At 36.2% G+C, this 19,940-nt stretch overlaps 3 protein-coding genes and 1 long non-coding RNA gene across 7 annotated transcripts; 2 read left to right on the top strand and 2 right to left on the bottom strand.

The window, feature by feature from the left end:
- The first annotated feature begins 16 nt into the window (after positions 1-16).
- Positions 17-2,444, top strand: LOC135671623 (uncharacterized protein At4g14100-like). The gene is made up of 2 exons (XM_065179836.1): positions 17-504; positions 2,104-2,444. Exons 1-2 carry the CDS (start codon positions 42-44, stop codon positions 2,286-2,288), a joined length of 648 nt encoding a protein of 215 aa, XP_065035908.1. The 5' UTR covers positions 17-41; the 3' UTR covers positions 2,289-2,444.
- A 4,968-nt stretch (positions 2,445-7,412) lies between these two features.
- LOC135671626 (uncharacterized) lies at positions 7,413-11,193 on the top strand. 2 transcript variants are annotated; one of them, XM_065179841.1, is made up of 6 exons: positions 7,413-7,676; positions 8,975-9,233; positions 9,356-9,392; positions 9,662-9,767; positions 10,438-10,548; positions 10,753-11,193. In XM_065179841.1, exons 1-6 carry the CDS (start codon positions 7,572-7,574, stop codon positions 10,873-10,875), a joined length of 741 nt encoding a protein of 246 aa, XP_065035913.1. In that variant the 5' UTR covers positions 7,413-7,571; the 3' UTR covers positions 10,876-11,193. The 2 variants fall into 2 exon arrangements, with proteins under 2 accessions (XP_065035913.1, XP_065035914.1); XM_065179842.1 differs by having other exon boundaries at positions 7,609-7,731.
- Positions 11,194-11,228: 35 nt separating this feature from the next.
- On the bottom strand, positions 11,229-16,055 carry LOC135671625 (O-fucosyltransferase 13-like). 3 transcript variants are annotated; one of them, XM_065179838.1, is made up of 6 exons: positions 15,797-16,055; positions 15,631-15,722; positions 15,398-15,468; positions 15,194-15,282; positions 14,899-15,120; positions 11,229-12,100 (listed from the first exon to the last, which is right to left on the bottom strand). In XM_065179838.1, the coding sequence occupies exons 1-6, from the start codon at positions 15,937-15,939 to the stop codon at positions 11,368-11,370; spliced, it is 1,350 nt and encodes a 449-aa protein (XP_065035910.1). In that variant the 5' UTR covers positions 15,940-16,055; the 3' UTR covers positions 11,229-11,367. The 3 variants fall into 3 exon arrangements, with proteins under 3 accessions (XP_065035910.1, XP_065035911.1, XP_065035912.1); XM_065179839.1 differs by having other exon boundaries at positions 15,398-15,504; positions 15,797-15,884; XM_065179840.1 differs by lacking the exon at positions 15,797-16,055 and having other exon boundaries at positions 15,398-15,504; positions 15,596-15,723.
- Positions 16,056-16,819: 764 nt separating this feature from the next.
- Positions 16,820-19,201, bottom strand: LOC135671605 (uncharacterized). Its single transcript, XR_010512772.1, has 3 exons — positions 19,144-19,201; positions 17,647-17,728; positions 16,820-17,026 (listed from the first exon to the last, which is right to left on the bottom strand). It is a non-coding gene; the product is annotated as an uncharacterized LOC135671605 (long non-coding RNA).
- Between the last annotated feature and the right edge of the window lie 739 nt (positions 19,202-19,940).

Genomic DNA, 19,940 nt, shown 5'->3' with positions numbered 1-19,940 from the left:
AAGCCACCCCCACAAGGACCAAGAGCACACACGTCCTTGTCATGGCTCAAGATCTCATCCGAGTACTCCTGTTCCTCCACCTCTCATTCCTCTGTTCGGCCTCCGCGGCCGTCGGCGACCCGACGCCCGCGCCATGGCCGCACCAGTTCCACGCCGTCCTCTTCATGAACTACAGCGGTGCGCTGTCTCTGATCGACCTCTGGTACGACTGGCCCGGCGGACGCAACTTCAACATCATTCGCGACCAGCTCGACGGCCCGCCCTTTTACGACCTCGAGTGGAACAATGGCACCTCGTTCTTTTACACCCTCGACTCCCCGCGCTCCTGCCGCTCCGTCCAGGTCGGGGTCGGCATCCTCCGCCCCAACTGGCTCGACGGCGCCACCTACCTCGGTCAACAGACCGTCGACGGCTTCCTCTGCAACGTGTGGACCAAGGCTGACTTCATCTGGTACTACGAGGACGTCGTCACCAAGCGCCCCGTCCACTGGGTCTTCTACACAGGTGCTACATTCATCCTGAAGATGCTATCGTAATCTATTCTGTTATTGATCCCTATTTGATAGACCTCAGCCCTAGAAAAGTTGGGATTTGCAATAGTCTATACAAAATTATGTGTTTTTCTAATAATTGTGCTGGAATCCTATGAAGTTGACTGAGACTTCAATCAATCAATAATTGTGATTCCAAAGCGAAGATATTAAACATGTGCTGCAGTGTTTAAAACCCCTATAACCACGATTCAAATGATTTTGCTCTTTTTTGGATTTTGATCAAACTAACATTCACGCAAATGTTGGAGATCATGTTTCAAAAGAACCGATCTTCTATTTGAGCTTAAATGATTAATTTGGGGATATAAGATTGAAGCCTCAAACCTTTTGGGGGGATTCTAGCTTCACTCCAATTCCTAGTGTTGCCTATAAGCTTATATATTCTTGTCCTGGGCTTCGTTCGTCCATACCTGTGTTTAATTCTCTAATTTCTTGCTTTCAGATTCAGAAACTTCTTGCTTTGGGTCACATTTCATGAATTTAATTCTCAAACCCTTTTTTGATAGCATATTAATTCTTAGCAGAATAAATCATTTACTAGAAGTTGTTTTTTCAAACTGTACTTGTGCTTTATAGTGTAAGAGATTGATCAATCTGGACAGTGAGAAGCATAATATTTGTATTCTTTTTAAGATAAATTTATTCTGTTATTATCTTTTGTCTTGGACAAATCCACTTATGGAAATTGGGAGTAATAAGAATATAACATATGATAAGCTTGTTCTTGCTGTGGGCTTCATTTATAATTTCTTTTTTTTCCCTCTTATCTCTTGTTTTTGGATTTAGCTTCTTGCTGGCAATCTTGTTTTATAATTTCATAGCCTGGCCCTTCTCTTGTAGCAGATTAAAATCTCAGGATTATGGATCAACAATCCATAATCAGAAGCTTCTTTATCAGATTGTGTTGCTGCTTTGTACTTTGAGGGATTGTTCGGAACTGCTATAAGCAAAGTATTAGTCATAGTTTCTCCAATTCTTCTTCTTTCAGCGTCTAAGGTCTCTGCTTATTCGTTTTCCTAGTAAAGTTCTGTATTTTCATTATCTCCTATGTTTTCATGTCAATGCATGGAGGGAAAGAATCAATGTGCCAATTTTCTTCTTTTACATTTTGCCTGGTACTAGGTTTGAATAATACCATGTTACTTCTTAATTTGCTTATGTTTCATTGCAAAATTTACTCATGGTTTTCTCAAATCTTACCTCATCATCAATCTTATTAAGTCCTAATGTCATCACTTTTAAATATCATATTTTATTTTATTCTTTCTTTTTCCCTTTTTATCCCGATCAATGTATATATATTTTGTCCTTGGCAAAATGTTGTCCTACTCTTGAATTTTGCTTCATCTTTAACCTTCATAATGTCCTTTTCTTGCACTAGGTTAATGATCATGAGGACTAAAAATTTTTGTTCCACTATCGGCGCTCATCTAGTTCCCTTCAGTTATCTATTACTCATCCTCTGAAAGTTTACGCATATCTGCACCTTTCTGTGCTTATTCTCTTTTATATAATATAGGACGGCTGATACATTTGATATTGTTTTCAGGAAGAGCTGCTCATGTAATGATATATGAGGAGGGAGCAGTTCTCGAGGATGCTAAATGGCAGGCCCCTGTGTATTGCTTTCAGAAGGGGAAGGAAGAGAGCCTAGAACATCAACATATCAATTACGATGCCGTTCATCAGATTGTAGACCAGAAGATGTCTTTGGGAGTTCTACATGGACTTTGAATTCTATGTTATGATGATGCTGTTACCGGTGTGTGGTTCCATGGGGTTGAATTAATTTAGATAAAACTATTTTGTCATTTAGGGATTTTGCTTGTCATATGTTGATGATGCAGGGAGAAACTTATCTCTCTATCTAGGCGCCTGCTTTTGTTGTCACGACGTGGTTTCTTCTTAGTCTTCTGTTGCAATTGCTCAGCTCAAACTATTTGTAAATCAAGCTTTTGCATTCAGATTTACCTTAAACACATAATGTTGAGATCCTTATATATACTTTCTATGTTGTAGAATGTATATATAAATAACCCAATGATGATAAATTGATTTGGTCACCTCATTCAGTAAGAACTGCTAGGGCTCAAATTGCTTGTCAATTTCTTAATGAGGAAAATACTAAGAGAAATGTCAGATGGGCTGGCTGGAAGATGATTTGGAATCTAAATGTGGTTCCACAAGTGAGTTTTTTCTCTTTGAAAATTAATTTGGAGTAGGTTGCCTACTGCAGATTGATTCTCTATATTCAGCAGTACTCAATCTATCCCTTCTACATTTGCAAGATGTTTTGTGACTTGTTATCTCACATCTTTGTTTTCTTTTAATGTTTTACCATTGTTAATATCAATCATGTTTTCAAACACCATTCCAACTAATAAAGAGGTGAGTGGATTAATGGATGAATTTGGCAAGGATTTCAACTTATTGCTATTGCTACATTAAAATGACCATTATATTTACATCATAGATAAAGAGAAGCTGAAATGTATCACTTCATGTATTTTCTGTATCCTTCATGAAGTGTACAATTTAGGAAAATGCTCTGTTTTCTAAATTATGGTTCAACGAATCATATCTCATAATACTTGATGTTTTTCCATCACATAATACTAAATCCAAAACTAGTGTTGGGCAAATCTCATGAGATCAAAAAGGTTCAATTTAATGACTTCTCTTTGATGTCATCACTCACAAATGAGGACTGAGAATTCCTAAGCAAAGTGCTACTTCCAAATGTCCACAATGACAATATAGCATAGTTGTCAAGCTTCTAATCTCAACTCTTTTTTCATCAGATTATTAATGGTTTCCAAGCTATCTGTCTTCATATGTTTTCTGTCACCTCATCCTTTGAACTGGGTCTAAACATTGATGATAATTCGGTAACTTCTTTGGTCGCTTGAATGCAGTGTTTGCTTGTAGAGAATTCACTGAGCAACGACTTAATGATTGAGGTTTGTATAATCATTAAAAATATTTAAGGTTGGATCTCGGTACAATGATAAGATTGTTCTTTTACGATAGAAAATATCAAAGTCTAAGTCACAAAAATAGAAAATATCAAAGTCTAAGTCACAAAAATATCAAAGGCAGATTGATCCTTCTCAGATTTTACATTAATAGGAGCCTCATATATTGGATATATATTTTTTATAATTATTAAAAATAATTTTCACTAATAACGATCCAATTAAAAAAGGTCTCACCAATAATCTTGTAAAATATATTTAAAAATAGTCCAATTTGCCTCTCAAGCAAATTGTTTATTAACAAATTTCAATAGATGTGCATTGGCTTATAAATGACATTTTGAGAGACTGTCCACATATAGCTGAAAAGAAAGAAAGCCAATTCCCTGACAAGATTCGTTAGAACCCAACATGCTAAATGCCAATGATATGGTAACGAATTGAGGGGTTGCTGCAGATGTGAAGGCAATCAATCAAGTTATCAATTGGGTAGCAAATGATGTAAGCATGTATTGCACCTTTGTCTTTTGGAGAGAAGAGTGATCCTCTTTTTATCTTTGATATGAGGGGTGACTTTTGTATCATATGATTCTTTTAGATAGTCTGTTCTTGCATTGTCATTTTATGGAGTATGAAGTTGAATCAAAGTAGCATCATACTGTAAAATACACAAAAGATTTAAGTCCCCATCTGATTCTCTCTCCTGTTTATGATGGATGATCCTTCTGATTATGGACTGGAATAAAAGGAGGATCAATCATATGTTAAACATTTAAAAAGATTACTTCTTCTTGATTGATATTTATCGAAAGCAAAGAAAGGGAAGTGGAGGAAGGAAGAGTAGTTGAGTGGTTCGGGTATCGGATAATGTCTTTATAAAAAGCATAGGGAAAGAAATGAGGAGAAGAGAGAAAACGAAGACATTAGAGGAAGAAAAAGAAAAAAGAGAAAGAATGAGATGAAGCGACGAGGAAGAAGAACAGTGAGGAAGTGTACCAATTGGTGGTGCATCGTGAGCCACATACGATAGGCGATAATAGGCTATAACTAGAGGTAAAATATGCGAGGAAAGCTTGTCAATGTGAGCCCTATTCGAAAGTAGCATGTGCATCCATTTATGTCCAAATTGATAGTATTTTTTTTTTTTTATCAAAATAGTGATACATGATCATAAGTATGAGTTATATATATATATATATATATATATATATATATATATATATATATATATATATATAAAAGAGAGCAATTAACATAAAAAAAGTAATAATAATAATAATAATAATAGATCTAAATTAGACCTTTAGATGGTCATCAGCTTCTCCTTCTTTCTCTGCCAGCAGTTTGCCCGCTGATCTGTGTGTTCTATGGTGGCGCAAATCATTTGGAGAATTCGTATACGATGCAATAAGTAGTTATTATCTGCTCTCTCCGTCTCTCTCTATATATAATAATAACTCTTTATATTCACTCTCGAATAATATTTTTAGAAAATTTCAAAAACTTCAAACAACAGCAACAGTAATGTAATAGATCAAAACTAGACTTTTGGTTGGATATCAGCTTCTCTCCCAGCAGTCTCCGTCGCCAGGGTTGGATATCCCACCGAACCTTCATGGTTGCTGCAGTCACTTCTTGGGAAGACTTTTTTCACCGCCGCCTGCAGTTGTGTCGTGTCGACTGCTGCATAATCTCCCCCACGTTTTCGGGTGGATTCGATGAAAAGTCAACCAAGTTTTCAGGAACCCTCCCCCTCCGCGTCGGCTGGAATCGTACGGGTCAGCGATGCACAGTGAGAGACCAAACGAGCCGACTCACACTATCGGGAGCCTACGGACCGATCGATCAGTGGTCATTACCGACCCACGTACGATCGAGTTATCACCGCATGTATAAATACCGATCTCTTGGTTTAAGGAAGAAACCGAACTCTTTACATCACAAAATCCACTCATTAACTTAAACATCGAAGGGATGAAGTTGAAAATCTTCTCCTGACATCAATATGTCATGCAAGGCCGTAGCGTAGATGAAGCCGATCAAACTCCACCTCGGGTCGACTATGAGGGTACATTGGAGTTCCGAGAATCAACCTCCTAATCCAATCTCGTTCCTTCACCCTTTTCGTCCTAAAAATCCAATAGTGGCTTTTGGATCGTTAGTTCAGTAAGACCTTGTTGATTTTGTTTGTTCAAGGAACAGGCAAATTGACTGCTACATTATTTGATAAGTTATTGTCATAGTAGTGATGGTGATCTCGACGAAGACCTTATCTTTTGCTTCTCCTTTGTCACTTTTCCTTTATTCATCCCTTTTTTCTTTTTCTTTTTCTTTCTCTTCTCCTTTCTTTTTTCTTGAATCAAGAAGATAGCAAAACATAATTGAAGTATATTGCTGTCTTTGTTGCCGTTCGATCATTTAATACTTATTTTGATAGGATAAAATAAATATAGGATCTTCAAGAAGTTTATTTGTAAATCTAAGAGCTTATCAAAGAATATTACATGTATAAGGGTTTTCATGTTGCACTCTGATAGAAACCAATGTTCTTATAACCCATTTGACTGTTATAATGATTCATGGATTGTTGGTAAACCATCTGGTTGTGCAGTTTTAATCAAATCATCTTCTCTTGTTTGATGTTTATTGGTAAATGTGGGAGTTTATCAAAGAACATTACATGTATCAAGGGTTTTCTCATGCTGTACTTTCATGGAAATCAACGTGTTATAACTCATTCTACTGCTATATTATCAATAAGATCCTATTCCTAATGAAGTATTTTTAATTCTTGATTATATTGATATATAGATATTAGGTGAAATATCAAATCTAGGTGAGAGTCAATTGTCAAATAGTTGAAGTTTTGAAATTCTTCTAATGGACTTGAATGATCTATTATTTTATTATGTATTTTGACATTTAAGCTTTCAAATTGATCTCTCTCTCTCTCTCTATATATATATATATATATAACTTTTTTTGAAATGTGTTTTTATTTTTTATTTTTCTCTCCTATCTCCTGTAATATTGTAAATGTCCATCATCGTCATTTTTTGCATGTCACCTCTATGACACATTTTCTATATCATGAGATTTCTGTTTCCTCCGTGCTTCTTCTCCCTCTACTTCCTCATGATTCAACTTATCCATTAGCTTTCCATTGAACTAGTAGTCATACCTTTATTATTACTATAAAAATATTCTTTTTTTTTATGGAAGAGAAAGATATGCACAAAGAGTGAAAGCATCAAGACGATAGACAAAAGCCTCGTAATCACGATAGCACAAAGATAATAGATAGTCAACGAGGATGAGAGCATTTATGTGATTATAAAAATAGAAGCACCATCTTAAAATAAAATAAAAATATGACACCTTTCGAAAAAAACTTAAAAATTATTTTTTCTTTCATAAAATCATCGAATAAAAAAATAAATAATCATAATTAATCGTGTCGTATTTGAGACTCAATCAAGAGAGTCGGAGTAGAATTCGCACACGTAAAATAGACAATGAACGAGGCACTCGTCAATACTACATTTGATAGGATTATATTTTTCAATACACGGATACATTTTTTTCATGACTGATTATTCTTATCATCACATCACAAATTGTTGAGTACGTAAGATTTGTTAGAAGATCCAAAACTTTGGACCACTCAACCACACATGCAATTGCTGAACTGTTTAAGATTTGTTTAGAGATACAGAACTTTGGACCAATCAACTACACATTACAAATGCTGAGATGTTTATACGTGTAGAACAATGTATTGTTGACTACAAACTTGGAATCTTCATGAGGAAGTCGTCGGTGTCAGTGACTTATTAATGAGATGGCGATCCAAATCTGCCACTGCCAAAGAGGCCTCCTTGCATCCCTCTCTCTCTCTCTCTCTCTCTCTCTCTCACTCATCTCTTCGCATCTCTTCGCTGTCCTCTTATATCTTGATGGGTGGTGGTGGGTGGGCAGTCTGGGAAGCGTGCCCAGCCACACAGGTTCCACCATCACTGTAGATAGAGTTTCGGAGGCAGCAATGGAGCTCGAAGACAACCAGCAGCTGCCGGGCAGTGATGATGTGGAGAAGAAGAAGGTTGCCTCGCTGAGGGCCTTGGTGGAGGGCCAAGTTCCAGCTGCCAAGGTGCCGCCCCCCACCCCCAATCTTTCTCCATCCCAATCTCAGCTTTTGCTTTGTGGTATTTTGAATCCACTCGATTGTCTTAGCTATATAAATCCGTTCATCTTTATCAGATTCTCCCCTGTGGAACATCATATCTTGTTGATCTTCTTGGAGATCGCCAAGCTTATGTTCTTGCTTGTTGTGTGCTCACTGGCTTTGTTGTTTCTTGGGATATTAGTTTTCTCATCTTGGAATTCTTCACATCTTTTAGTCCTATCAGTCTTCAGCTACAATTGGGTGTTTGATTTGATCATATTTATCCTTCTTTTTTGCTGTATAAAATCCACTGGTTTATGTTATTATGGATGGTGATACATAAAGTTATGCCTATAGGATAAATATCATGATCAGCTAAATGCATATTTTTTTGTATTTGGATCCTTTCTTCCCCAGTAATTTCTTCCCTATATGCAGGTTTTTGCCTCACTATAAGCTTTTGAAATCCTTTTCCTGCAGGTTCTTCTATGGTGCCATTACCTTAGCCCCTGTTTTCCATAGGTCACTTAATATGAATCATAATTATGCTATCTCAATAACTTAGCCTTTTCAATTATGAAACTTCTTTTCCAAACTTTTATTTTTATTTTTTTTACTTTTATAACATACAGAATTTTGGGTTCCTAACCATATGCCTCCATAATTTTCAATATGGCATGTAAACCCTTTTAATTTTTTTTTACTTTCACCTTCAGGAGTCTAGATTTTTGTACCCATACCTATGAATCTACTCAATTACAATTAAATGTAATTTTGACCATATTTATTAGAAGACTCTGTCAGGGGTGCTTATGATTATGTTCAAATGCTCAAATTTTAACTGATGGTATACCGATCCTCTTGCACAAGTGACTCCTTTATTTTTCACTTGAAGGTACTTTAGAAATTTGGTCATATAAATTTACTACTGATCATGATTTGATTTTTATATCTGGTATGGGTAAAAATTCTGAAGTTGATACTTCATTATGTTGACACAACCACATGGTTCATCCTTCTGAATTATGGTACTTCACATGTCTTAAGTCTGTTCTAAACTGTAGAAACATAGTGAACATACAAGTTTTAAAGCTAATAATTGCTTGTATTTTCTGTTAGCATATGGTTTTGTTCTTGTGGAAATCAGATTTTCTTTTCTGAAGAGAGCGTGTATCTCTACAATCAATTTTCTCATAATTCCCGAAAATTTCTTTCCAAAAACCAGTCTACATCCTTGTGCTGTTTCTGATAAGAAGATTATTACTTTGTCATGCCAAATGCAGGAAGTAGATGATCTAATGCTAAGAAGGTTTCTGCGTGCACGTAATCTGGATGTCGAGAAAGCCTCGGCCCTATTCCTAAAATACCTCGAATGGAGATGTACAGCAGTACCAAATGGTTTCATCTCTGAGACTGAAATCAAGAATGAGCTTTCTCACAAGGAAGTATTCACACAGGGATTCGATAAGTTGGGGCGCCCCATAGTTGTTTATCATCCCGCTAAACATTTCTGCTCCAACCGAGAGATGGATGAGTTGAAGCGTAAGTTGTCAGTATACAACAAATAAAGTGCTAAAGAATGAAAGTGTATCTCCTTGAATTAGATTTTACTGCTTTATATAACAATACTCTCACTTACGTCGTGTTTTTCCTTGGAATTTCAGGTTTTGTTGTGTATATTCTTGATAAACTATGTGCCAGGTGATTCATCTATTGTTTTCTAATGTAGACGTAAAACCCCAAAGACAGTGTGTATATCTAGTTAATTAATGAATTGACTGGAATAATTTGTACTGATATCAGATGGATATGATGTTTTATTTCAAATGCATTGTCAGAAAATTTTGTAGAATCCTATTCGGGAAAAAAGAAAAAGAAGTTTGTGTTGTAGGAACAAGCACAGCATATATATGAACATAATCTCTTGATCTCCATACCTTATTTCCATCTGACCCTTACCATACTTGCAGAATGCCTACAGGTCAGGAGAAGTTCACATGTATTGCAGATCTTAATGGTTGGGGCTACTCAAACTGCGATATCCGGGGTTACCTTGCATCTCTAGACATCTTACAGGTTTATTTCATGAAGTCTTGCTTTATATGATTGCTTAGAATGAGTAGATTTTCCTGAAAACAGTACTCCTTATTTAGCAGTTTTGTTAAATGCAGGCGCATTTATAAGACTCGTTTAAACAGTCTAAAAATAATTTTCCTTGTCACGCGCACATCGTTTCAGTCTATGGCCAAGGAAATTACACTGTGATGTTATATTTGTGTTTGAACCGAAAAACACTATAAGCAACCACCAAAATTTCTCAACTGAATGGGAAGAGAGAAATCATTTTTATGTTGATGAGACAAACAGTAAATATAACTGGCTTAAAGCAATTAAATATTTAAAACACAGGAAAATATATTTAGAATAATATCATACAAGGGTTGTTATTTAACTGATCAAGGTTGCTATTATTTGGTGAAATAGATGTTGAATTCCTCTATAAATAATATTCATGTCAACAGCAATGCAACTTTTTGACAGCCCAATATGTAGAGTGATAGCAGAAGTGATTCACTAAAATGCCTATAGATTCCAGTTCTGTGGCTGTTGTACTCTATTGTTCTTTAGAGAAGACACTTCTTCATGATATGTGCATTGTGATCTTCCTAGAAAGGTGTCCTTGTTTCTATTTTGAAGCACAAGTTTGCAATTATATGTTACTGATTTCATCATTGCATAAGTGCAGAATCGCTACCCGGAAAGGCTAGGCAAAGCATATCTAATCCATGTACCGTATATTTTCATGAGGGTTTGGAAGATCTTATATCAATTTCTCGATAAGAATACCAAGGAAAAGGTAATTGCTCTCACCTTCTTACTCAAATTTTACTGGAACTCTTTGTTATGTCCCAAAGATTGCTCTTTTTGTGATCATTTATGTCATCGCTTAGGAAAACAATGTGTTCAGCCACAAACACAATACTGACAATTTAAGCAGCACATGCATATTTATTCTCATCTCTCATAACTGATCTATAGTTCTTGCCTTGTCCTTGTATAGTTTATCTTCATCGAGAATAAGGATCTGAAAGCTACACTACTAGAAGAAATTGATGAGAGTCAACTCCCCGAGATATATGGAGGAAAGTTGCCATTGGTTCCAGTTGAAGAATCCACAGTCTAATCCATTGTTTTCAGCATTGGAGATACCAAAGCTGTTGATAGAAATATATACGAGTGCAAACATAAGCTCATATGCTTTCATAGCTTATCATCAACGTAGAAAGCATTGCTGCTGCCTGACTTACCAAGCTGAGGATATCTTTGGCAATTTAAAGGACAACTGAGAACTGCTGATCACAAAGCTGTGTTGTTTGCTTCTGTTGACACAAATTTGCTTCTGAGCACAAAGCTTTGCGTTGTTTTCATTTTTCATGTGTTACTTGGCAAAATCAAATGCTTGAATGAAAACAAACAATCAGTATATTGGAATATTCACCAATTATTCATGGCAATACAATCAACCACACATCACAATTCATTAATCTTCATTGCCTTTGCTTTTTGAGAATAAGCCTTGTACAATGATAAGGTTCCTACTTTACAACCTTAGAGAGCATAATCCAAACATAGCGACGTTTGTACTATGTACGAGGAAGAAAAATTGAAGGACCATTCATAAAGTAAATTCACAGAAACAATCAGGCAAAGCAGTGCCTCTTCCCATCACAAAATCTTCTCTATGAGACTTCCATAAAGCATCAGCCAACTCCACCCCTTTCAGCCCAATTGCAGTAAAATTTGCAAAAGCCCTCCTGCTCAAAGCCAATGTTTTGTAATGCCGGTTCACTGCTCTCATTGCTGACACCATCTTGTCCATATTTCCAAAGTAAGTTGTAATATATGCGTCACTGTTGATCGAAACAAAATAATCCAGAGCAGCTTTTGTGTTGCCGTGCATACGAAAAATATCTTCACTATTTAGAAGAGAAGATTTAGTATAGACATTGGTGTAAACAGCTGTGAAATCTTCCATCTCCATGAGACCATCCCCGGCTGCCAAATAGATTGTTGTATCGGTGGGGATTTTAAGAGAATGGAGGACAAATGCTGTTTCCTTTGGTGTGAGTGGGCATTTCCCACGGTTCCTCCAAATGTGAGCAGCATCACCAGTCCATGGTTTTCTATCCCCACGTGAAGCTTCAATAGCATTTAAGGATGTCGAAGAGAGTCCTTGGTATTCACATTGACTATAGGCCACCATGTCAGGTTCGAATCTTAGGTGTAGTGAGAGGAAGGGTTTTGGTATCAATTTGAACAGCTCAGAGCCTTTAGCCTCCAAGGCCTTGTTCAGGCGCAGTGCATTGTAACACCCTTGACAAAGCGCAGCCTTAGCATATAGTGGATACCTGAAGCAAAAACAATATAAGTGAGAGAAACATATTATTACTGAGTGCATAACTTCCTTTTCAATGGGAATTATAATGAAAAAGGAGCAATTTCAATTTTCAAGATGCAGGACATCTTTCGGCTCAACAGGAAATTAATAGAACAAATTGTTGTACATCTGTAGTGTCTCAAGGATTACTATGCTAACCACTTTTTAAGCATTTGGCTGCTTCTGACAGACACCTCAAGTCAGATATGGGCAAAGACCAATTAAAAACATATTCCAAAAACAAAAGTTCCACTGCAAGTCACAGAATACTTTTTAAAACACATTAAATATTTGTTTACTACAGTGGATTCTATTATCTATAGGAGTAATGTCAGTTGTACTATAGGATCATATCTGCAATCAAATTAAGCAGGAAGCTGCAACTGTTGCCAATTCAGGTTCAAAACAACTTTAGTTTTTCATGAAAATACCTACAACTTCTACTTTCATAGAGTTAAAAGAGTTATTGCTGCATATATACAGACCAGCGAATTTCACATGTAAAAATACAACCATTGATGTTCATATTTCCAAAATAAAATAAGCATTTAGATGGTAAGACATTTGCACACACACACATATATATTCAGTAACCTTGATCTGTGTGAGGGTGTATTAGTTTGAAACATATAAAGTGTTGTCCAGAATAAAACTGATAATTTGGAGGGTGGATCTGATCACTCAAGTCACCTACAAGGGGTCCTTAAGCAGTAACTCAAACATTCCAGACTGCCCATGTAAATCATAAATAGACAATAACCCTTCCAATGAGATCATGAAAGATCAACTATATAGCTTCACCAAAAACAAACCTTAGAATTTTATAATTCATTACCAAGCATAATATCATAATATTACACTTTACATTATGGGAAGGATATTAGTTGGTGTTTACCAATAAAATGTTTGTTCTGTCTTCAACAAGAAGATTTCAAAGCAATCAGAGATCATCAGGTGGAGAAGGGCTATTTTTGTATGGCACCCTTTGTAGGCACTAAGTGTTGACAGGTCCTTTGGCCCATTAGGCACACTAGGTATTGCTATTATTTTGGACACATAAATGGTAACAAGGTCATGGGGATTGGACTTAGTAGATTCTGATAAAAAAGGTGTTAACAAAAGTTGCATTAAGGATAATTCTATTTAAATGTAATTATCAACAGCTTTTGTGTAAACCACTTTATTGTATTGAATCATTACTACGTAACCAATTTCATATTTTTATTATGAATTAGAGCTCTATATACCTCTTTAAAGGCCCAAAAACCACCCAAAGGCATCCAAGGAAAGTATATGGGCCACCCCATCCCAACCCTGACTTGTATCATGTAATAGTATAGGGATGCTGACCATGTGAGAGACCATGGAACCAGCATCCTGGTCTACAATCCTTGGTCAAATGTTAAGATGATGATACTGGAAGTGATACTCTTATCTTAAGCATGTTGCATGAAAAGCTTCCTACAGTGATTATTTTCCTTTCCAACCTAAGTTCAGTTTTGTTCTTTTTACCTTGACATTATGCTTGTTTGTCACAATCAATCTATAGTGACTACATCTTACTTTCCAAACCAAAGGTCAAAATATGCTTCTTGATTCTCCATTTATCTTTCTCTTTTAAACTATGACATGGTTCTACTTTCATGTAATTAGTACAATCTCTTTTGTATGAATCAAGAAAGTCCTTTCAAACCACAAACTGAATCTGTGGTCCAATCCAACATGAATGCTTAACACCAACAATATCTAGAACAGATAGGACCAACTTTATTTTTGTTGAATTCTCTTCTAGTAAGTCTTTACTTCTCATCCCTTTCATATGCTGTCATAGATACAATTGTTTACAGCAAATAATAAGAATAGCAATCAGATGAGTGCCCAGATCTGATCTCATTCTGCCTCTAAAAACTTAAGCATCCTGAGGTTACAAACACCCATGGTTTCAAATACCTATACGACACCATATTATGAGGGCTTGTATGCAAGAAAAGATATGGTGGGAAAAATTAATCAATTATCCGAATTACGAAGTTTTCTCACAATTCCTGGAGTCACCATAGTTATTTTGACACTTAAGATATTAGTTTCTCAACTTAGTTAGAGTTCACTATGCGGGAGTTATATAGAGATGAGTGGAGTCTCTAAATTCCTTTGTAATGTTTAACGTGTTTGTCTGACATTAATTCCAAAGCTGGAACAAGAGGCAAGACTATATACATGGAAAAGGCTACAATTAGTATTGGCATGCTATGTAAAAGGCCTATATCTATTACTAAGCCAAAGGGTGTCATGTGTATGTACAAATCCCTTCAAAAAAAGGGCAAAATCTGACACAGTTTTACATCTGAAATTTTGTTAATGATGGACTTTGGCAAAGGAACAACAGATCAACTTAACTATTTAGATGCTAGAATCAATATATTCTCCAAATATTGTTGAACAGATGGGAAGCAACAATTTTGATAGAAATGAATGCAAAGGGGTACCCCAAAATTTTTTGTATATGCTCATACCCAAGTTGATTAAAAGAAAAAGAACACATTTTTTTCCCAAACTTCACAAGAAACCTATAATATTTCCAAAAAAAGATTAGCCAGACCAACATACCTGCTGTCATGAACTTCAATAAGAATCAATTTACGTAAATAAAGCATCATAACAAAAAGAAGCTTTTAAATATTGAATACACGCTACCAAAACAACCTTTTGCCTTAAACGACTGCAGAAGCAGATATTCAAAGAATCTTAAGAGATCATGGTAGAAAGTACCTATCTCTCCTTTGGCTAATAGCTGGTGTCAATGATATATAGCGATGTTCTAGTAGAGCAGGAAGCACTGCTTCAACATAATCAAATTGACCTTTGCGTTTGCTGCAGTCCACCCTATAAGGCTCTCTTGAAGCAATTTCCTCTGGCAACTCTTTCACAAGTTCCACGAAACCTTTTGTTTGCTGAATAAAGTAGTCTACATCAAACACATCTGCGAAGCCACTGATCAAAATCAAAACTTCCCGTCAGTACTAATTCACCGAGCATCGTTTTCTCTTTCAGCACTCAGCCATACCTCGATTCATTCCAGTAAGCAGCCACCTCAAATTTGGGCAAGACCAGAGTCGCATTTAGGATCCGAGCTATCCCGATGCCATCACAGAACTACAGTTGGCCAAAAAAGGAACGACTTTTCACTCATAAAGAATGCACGATTCATGCCTCGTATCATTAAAGACGAGCAAAGAAAATACAGTAAAGCAGAATCGGATCAACCCACATCTCGTCGCATTTGGTTAAGGCCACCATAGCAATCCACCCGGATGTAGCCGTTGGTCTTCGCGGGCAGAGCTGCAGCATTTCAACAAAAAACCAAATGGGAACCAGCTGCAATAAAAAATCCAGTTCAAGGTGGATTCAGGCGAAAATATAACAGACCGCAGATCCCATCAACATCAATTCTAACCCTAACCCCAACCTAATGATGGATCAAGATCGGGAAGTGAGCCAGACCAGGTAAAGAAGAATTCTTCCACCAATTGCACGCCTTCCACTCCACGACCCGTCGCGCGCTCCAGATGTCGGGTTCCTCCAGCGAGAAAGACCTGTTGGGAAGCGAGATAAGACATGACGGAACACGAAATACATACATATAGAGAGAGAGAAATGTGATCCGCACCCGAAGAAAGAGATGAAAGGATTAGGGGTGGAGGGAGAGAAGAGAACGGCGGCGAGGAGTAGGAGTGGGAGGAGGAGGAAGGTGGGGAGGAGGCGGCGGAGCAGGGGACGCAGCATTCGGTGGTGCCACGAGCCCAACGACATGGAGGCGGCCACACCCGCAGACTGGAACTCGAGATCTGCTGCCCTCTCTCAAATCCTCTATTCTCCTTCGCCTTCTCTCCATCAATCCTACTCGGTAGTAAAAAATAAGAACGCCAGTTTCTTATTTGCTAAAGAATGGGATCATCATATTATATTAAAAATTAACATATGATATAGAATTTTTCTTTTTTTTTTTTTCCTAATAAATAAAATTTATATGCACTTCGATCAAAATTGAAATGATCTAATTAGTTAATTAAATGTATCGCAAGACTCCATTTTTCATTTTTTTCCAACTCATACAATAATTTCTCTTATTAACTTTGTTAAGTCAAAATTTAATATTTTTTTGACTATTTGATGTCTCATTTTGTTTATGTCTCAGTTCAATCTTTATCGAAAACATGTTCATTCAATTTCAAGATTATGTAGAAAGCATTCTTAGTAAATATCAATCAAATCTTTATAAGAATACTTAAGTGAATAAGAGGTAATTGACAGTGCTTATTTATGAAAGGATGATTACACGTGTATCCCAGACTCAATTATGTCATTTGTTGAATCTAAGATACGATAACATCCAATCAATTCGACCTCACGTCGAGATATCGACCACGTACCATACACACGACATGTCAATCATATGACATTAAGGTATCGACCACGTTTTTATCTCTATATCAATTTTCGATCATAATTGAATATACCCACAACTTATTCACATATGTCGGTGCTGAATTTTGATGAGGCTGAGAATATATATATATATATATATTCAGAGTATGAATCTGTAAACCAAATGGATCGTTCATTTGAGTAGTTCGATTAAAATGGATTTCAAGTTTGATTCCAAATTTTTTGTCCATGAACACACACAATCTCCAAATTAAATGACTAAGTATATGGTCTCTAGAAATCTGAAACCATCAACCACAGCTGAAACAATTCATCCTAAGGAATCCCAACGGTCTCGGTGATTTCTTCTTGTAACTTCTTCGTTCTTCGTCTACTTTTCTCTTCTTGCTTTCCACAACCCCTCTCATTGTGATCTCCTTCTTCCGCAAGTCCACCATGTAATCCAGCAAGCCTGCTAAAATAAACCAGTGACAATAATTGTCAATTTCATATAGAAAACCTTCCTAAATTTATGATTAATTCTCTATCTTAATCCGACCTAATTTGTTCAAATCTTTTTAATATATCAATACAAAATGGAATGCATATATATATATATATATATATATATATATATATATATATATATATATATATATAATTTAGTTAAACTCTCTCAGCTGCATAATATTTGATTACTAATTGAAACTTCAGTTGAAATTAATATCCTTTACAGTCCTTTCACATGTTATATTGATTAGGCAAAGACTAATCACAGATAAAAGTAGTTAACCTGAGTCTTCTATATGGATATGAAGGAGATGAGTATACACAAAGGAGCTTAATAAAACACACACACACACACACACATCAACTTATGGTTAAATTAATATCAAGAAAAATAAGCCATTTTGCGTTGTTTTAAGTTCATTTTAGTGGATACTGCAATGCCAATGAAACCTTCATTTTATTTTTTATTGAAATAAAATTAAGAAATAGGGTTGCAATTACCAGTATGATCAAGCAACTAACACAAGAATGCCTATTTATACAGGTAGTGTTGGTTCACTGAATTCACAGGTTAATTCTTACTATTCATTTTGGAGACCACCTTTGAGACCCTTTGCCTGCAGTGGCTGCAACCCATATTGGCACTCATCACAATCACCTGCACCTAACAAATGACAATATTTGCAGCAAAATCACATAATTAGCTTAATTGCACTGCACATTGGGCAGTTGGATATCAAAGTATAAACCAATTGTAATTGTCACACTCAAAATGAAACACAAAAGAACAATTACATATGAATATTTTCTTTACCTGTAGTCCATTAGGTGTGTTTAATTAAAGGTACAAACAAGCAAATTAAATTCTTTTAATTTGGCTAGACAAACAATTAATTATCTTTATCAATAAAGAAAACTTATTTTAACCCACCATTTAGGTGGATCATTTTATCATGTGCAAATTTGTAAGATCATACCTCTTGACTTGAACCAAATACATGTGAATCTCTTTCATTAAGATTTCTTTTTCTCTATTATTGCAAGATATTTATGACATTTGGATGAATCTGGTATTATGGTCCCATAGTATCTGATTCAGATCAGTGTTGTAAAAGCTTGTCACATCTGAAATGGCCTCCAAACAGCCGTAGTGATCCAAAATGTTGGCAAATTTGCTAATAAAGTTAAGCCACCAATAATGAGTGCAAAAAACAATCTTAAACACTACCAATCTCAATCTTGCAGCACAAAGCATGAGGTGCAATAATGCAAACTATATTTTCTTGCTCCATTGCTGCTTGTGTGATGCATGCATTATCTTCTCTTTTGATATATATATATTTTTCGGAGCATCTCTGCAAAGATACTATAAAAAGTTGGTTGGATTTTCGCAATCAATCCCCCTTTATTCTCAATCACTCACCTGCCCTGTCCTAATGATGGAAGTTAAACTCAGTTCCTCATATGAATCTTTGAAAGGTTAATTATATCATTTGACTGATGCAAGTTGCAGATCTTTCTTACAGAATTTTCAATACCATGCAAAAAGTACAATCTCCATAGACATAATAATCCAATGCTCCAAGAAATATATGAGTTAACATGAAATCAAAAATCAAGTAACCTGTGCAGTTGGTCTTATTAATATATGCCAAATCTAAACACCAAGAAACCAAAGTTCAAAAGTTGTGGAAAGCTTTTAATCATCAAAGCCCAGTCAGAGATTCACCACTAGTTGCAAAATATCTCCAAATTGAGCACAACATCTTTCTTACACTCTTTTTCAGAAAAAGCAGAGTCATGAAGAAAGCCATTTGGCCCAAAATCTTCACAGCAGACAAAAGAGATGACAATTTGACACCACTGCATGTCTAAAAACCAAAGAAACCAATCTCTAAATTTGTAACACATAAACTCAGGTTCAAACATCAGAAACTTATACAATCCACAAACCTTGAGTAGCTTCTTATCATTCAGAAAAGGCTAAAATGATATGGAACAGTAGGAAAACAAAGAGTTGAGGAGGTCTCAACTAGAAAAGAAGCATGTGAGTGTGTTTGAGGAGGCTAGCTGATGTACCTGGGGAAGACTTAGATTTTCTGCAGACATCAAGGAGCGTGTGGTTGCTGCTTCCATAGACTTCCTCCTGTTGCTCTCATCTCCACAGCTTCTGCAGCTTCCCTCATCTGGTGCTCCTCTTCATTGGACTTCTTCTTGCTTCTTGCCTGCAGCCAGATCTTAGTTGCAGAAACTTGAAACAAGCAGTCCAGGTTGGATGCTTTTATATATAAGCGGTGCAGAAACGGGCAAAGCTGCCTTGGAGCTTTCCTTGCCTCACACAGAATAAGACTTTGGGAAGTCTTGCAAGGCTCCTGAGCTGCATCAGTTGACCCTGCATTGTTTGCTTGCTTGTGCACTTAGCTCTGTTATAGCATGTTTGACCCAATCTTGCGGTAAATGTTATCCTACTTACAGTTGGATTCCACTCATTTTTGACATATGATTCTCCTCTCATACATTCTAAATCATTATTAGGACCTTTGGATTTCTAGGAGAATTATTCCATATTGTTATGATCGATTATAATATGTCATTTCGATGATTTCAGTACTACACCACAGTCAATGCTCTAACGTGCGCTTCTCACCAACAATCTGTGTGGTTTATTAGATGTGATGGGTGCTTCCCACCTAGCCTAGAATTGAGCTACTGGAATCTCCTTTTTCCAGCTGCTGCTGCTACTAGCAGATCTAAATTAACCATTTCTTTTTTGGTGAAAAGTATACTTTAAAATCCATGTCATAAAATGTCCTTCACCTCGTCAAAGACAAAATTTTTGTTGAACTCCTTCTCTTATATTAAATTCAATCATGTGT

This window comes from Musa acuminata, unplaced genomic scaffold (assembly GCF_036884655.1).
Source record: "Musa acuminata AAA Group cultivar baxijiao unplaced genomic scaffold, Cavendish_Baxijiao_AAA HiC_scaffold_1144, whole genome shotgun sequence".
Lineage (NCBI taxonomy): Eukaryota > Viridiplantae > Streptophyta > Magnoliopsida > Zingiberales > Musaceae > Musa > Musa acuminata.
The sequence above is the reverse complement of the archived record's forward strand: the minus strand, read 5'-3'. Positions and strand labels throughout refer to the sequence as shown.

Excerpts from the sequence above, each read along its gene's own strand:
- LOC135671623 (XM_065179836.1), top strand. The coding sequence starts at position 42 with ATGGCTCAAGATCTCATCCGAGTACTCCTGTTCCTCCACCTCTCATTC. Across the intron at positions 505-2,103 it reads CCACTGGGTCTTCTACACAG|GAAGAGCTGCTCATGTAATG; the intron begins GTGCTACATTCA and ends TATTGTTTTCAG.
- LOC135671626 (XM_065179841.1), top strand. The coding sequence starts at position 7,572 with ATGGAGCTCGAAGACAACCAGCAGCTGCCGGGCAGTGATGATGTGGAG. Across the intron at positions 9,393-9,661 it reads CTTGATAAACTATGTGCCAG|AATGCCTACAGGTCAGGAGA; the intron begins GTGATTCATCTA and ends CCATACTTGCAG. Across the intron at positions 10,549-10,752 it reads ATAAGAATACCAAGGAAAAG|TTTATCTTCATCGAGAATAA; the intron begins GTAATTGCTCTC and ends GTCCTTGTATAG.
- LOC135671625 (XM_065179838.1), bottom strand. The coding sequence starts at position 15,939 with ATGTCGTTGGGCTCGTGGCACCACCGAATGCTGCGTCCCCTGCTCCGC. Across the intron at positions 15,469-15,630 it reads GAAGAATTCTTCTTTACCTG|CTCTGCCCGCGAAGACCAAC; the intron begins GTCTGGCTCACT and ends GAAATGCTGCAG. Across the intron at positions 15,283-15,397 it reads TTAACCAAATGCGACGAGAT|TTCTGTGATGGCATCGGGAT; the intron begins GTGGGTTGATCC and ends GGCCAACTGTAG.